A 2,616-nucleotide genomic window follows, 5' to 3' on the forward strand; every position below is an offset into this window, starting at 1 on the left:
GCCGCCTTCCGGACAGCTATCAGGTCATCTACCTCAAGGTGCCACGCCGCGTCGGGAACCTGGACCCCTCCGTGCTGCACTTCGGCGGCCACGCGTGCACCGTGCTCGAGGTGAACGCCAGCAGCAACAGCTCCTCGTACTCGCACCTGCCGGCCGCACACAGCAAGCTCAACTTCGTCTACTTCTACTCCTTCCTGGCCGGGCTGTTCGTCATGGAGGCCATCTTCATCGCCGCCGGGTATCTGTTCGTGTTCCGAGCGGACACGGCGGCGCGGCGGATCCGCGACCAAGGGTACAGCCTGGTGCTCGACCACTTCAAAAGGTTCACGTACGACGAGCTGTCGGCGGCGACCTGCGAGTTCAGCGATGAGATCGGGAGGAGCGCGTTGGGGGCTATTTACAAGGGTGTCTTGGATGACGGCCGGAGCGTCACAGTGACAAGGCTGGAGGAGGTGATGCAGGCCGACGAGGTGTTCCGGTCGGAGTTGAGCGCCATAGGGCGAATCAACCACATGAACCTCGTCAGGATATGGGGCTTCTGCTCCGAGCACTCGCACCGGCTCCTCGTCTCAGAGCACGTCGACAACGGCTCGCTCGACAAGGCCCTCTTCCTCCGCGGCGCGTCGTTGGGGTGGCACGCGAGGTACGGGATCGCCGTCGGCGTCGCCAAGGGGCTGGCATACCTCCACCACGAGTGCCTTGAGTGGATCGTGCACTGCGACGTGAAGCCCGAGAACATCATGCTGGGCGCCGACCTGGAGCCCAAGATCGCCGACTTCGGGCTCGCGGAGCTGCTGAGCCGCTCCCGGGTGCAGGGTACCAGGGGGTACATCGCACCGGAGATGGCGCTGAACCTTCCCATAACGGGCAAGGCCGATGTGTTCAGCTTCGGCGTCGTGCTGCTGGAGCTGCTCCGTGGGCAGAGGGTGTGCGACTGGGCGGTGGATGGAGGAGATGAGGAGGTGCTGCGCATGGACTTCCGGCGGCGCGTCGCGCTGCTTAGGGAGGAGACGAGAGATTTGCAGGAGGCGTGGCTGGAGGAGTTCGTCGACGCGCGGCTGCACGGCGATTTCAGCTACCTGCAGGCAGCCACAATGCTGGAGTTAGCGGTGTTGTGCGTGGACGACGATCCGAGAAGGAGGCCTAGCATGGACGCCGTCGTGCAAACGCTCCTCTCGACACAGGATGTCATGCCGACGTCCGTGCGTCATGCCCATGCGGCGTCTCCTGACCAAGAGATCAGTCACATCGATCCCATGGTCTAAACGTCACACGATTACCATCTAATTAAGAGCATCCAGAACAAACACATAGCAAAAGTGAACCCCTAAACGTCTACGGAAGGGTTCAGTTACGTCCGCGGACAGCGACTGGTCACCCTCATCACAACCACACTCTTCATTTGACGATTTCCATTTTCATACAAAGCCATGTAACATCCATGATCTACGTACATAGAACATTGTAGGAAGTAGCAAACTAGCCAATTACCACCTACACTACTAGTCATGAGATATGTCGATGACGTCCGTGTCATCGATCCCATGGTCTAAACTTCACACGATTTGCATCTAAGAGCATCCAGAACCACACATAGCAAAAGTGAACCCCTGTTGGCGGAGTAAGCGCATGTGTAGCCCGAGTGCGATCCTTAAATCGCAGCCGTACAAGCCACTGCCGCACCACCCCGACGGCCCGGCGGATCAGCCCGGCCCCCACTACGCCCTTCGCAACTCGGTGGCCGACGTCGCCATCGATGTGGACGACGACTGGCTCTACAGTAGCGACGTCTACAACGACGATGACTAGGCGGCATGGGCGACGTGGGCGACGCGTGGACAGCGAGGAGTTCGCCGGTTTAGATTTTAGGTTTTAAGTTTCGTTCAATATATAGTCAAAATCGTAAATATTGAATGAAATTTCATATGTATGACCCTGCCTGTGTGATGTTCTAGTTTGAAATGTGTTCTAATTTTCTTCAAGCATTTTAGATCAAATTCGTTAAAAAACAGTTGCCCATAAAGGAGGAAAAGTAATTTGTTAGCACTCGGCTTACCTCTATGCCATGCGCAACGGCGGGCTCTCGTCCTTTTATTTTGGCCACGTAGCGGCCCCCTGTGGGTCGCTGTCGCCGATGAAAACCGAGTACTTGGCACTCGGCTTACACCCTGGCACCATTAACATGGGCCAACTGTCACTTACTTTTTTTTGCTGTGGGCTGCTGATTTCGCCTTGGCTCATAGGTTTGCCGAGGCCCCGACAAAAGGCACTCGGCTTACGTCTGTATGCCGACAGGATGTAAGCCGAGTGTGTTAGGTCGAGTATCACACCCGGCGTAGCCGTTGCCGAGGTGAATTCAGCCTTCGCTGGGTGCTTTGAACACTCGGCTTAATATCTTTTTCTTGTAGTGTCCTCCACATCGTGCATCACCGCCTGGATCTCCATCCGGCACTCCGGCATCAGGAGCTCGTAGTACGTGATCTTGATGCGGACCATGGCGGCATCGGCGGCAGCGGACCTCCGACTCAAAGTGGAATAGAGAGGGGGGAAGCAATGAGAATAGGACGGGGCTAGGGCTGCGTCACTGTCCAGTTTAAATAGACGAACTTGGTCCCT

The 2,616-nt window shown here is 57.0% G+C and overlaps 1 protein-coding gene across 1 annotated transcript; it reads left to right on the forward strand.

Moving 5' to 3' along the window:
- Nucleotides 1–8: 8 nt before the first annotated feature.
- LOC119348447 (putative receptor protein kinase ZmPK1) lies at nt 9–1,838 on the forward strand (the record flags this gene model as incomplete). Its single annotated transcript, XM_037616553.1, has 1 exon — nt 9–1,838. A coding segment is annotated over one exon (1,257 nt), but the record flags the coding sequence as incomplete, so codon positions are not given.
- Nucleotides 1,839–2,616: the final 778 nt, after the last annotated feature.

This window comes from Triticum dicoccoides, unplaced genomic scaffold, assembly GCF_002162155.2.
Source record: "Triticum dicoccoides isolate Atlit2015 ecotype Zavitan unplaced genomic scaffold, WEW_v2.0 scaffold92648, whole genome shotgun sequence".
Classification (NCBI taxonomy): Eukaryota; Viridiplantae; Streptophyta; class Magnoliopsida; order Poales; family Poaceae; genus Triticum; species Triticum dicoccoides.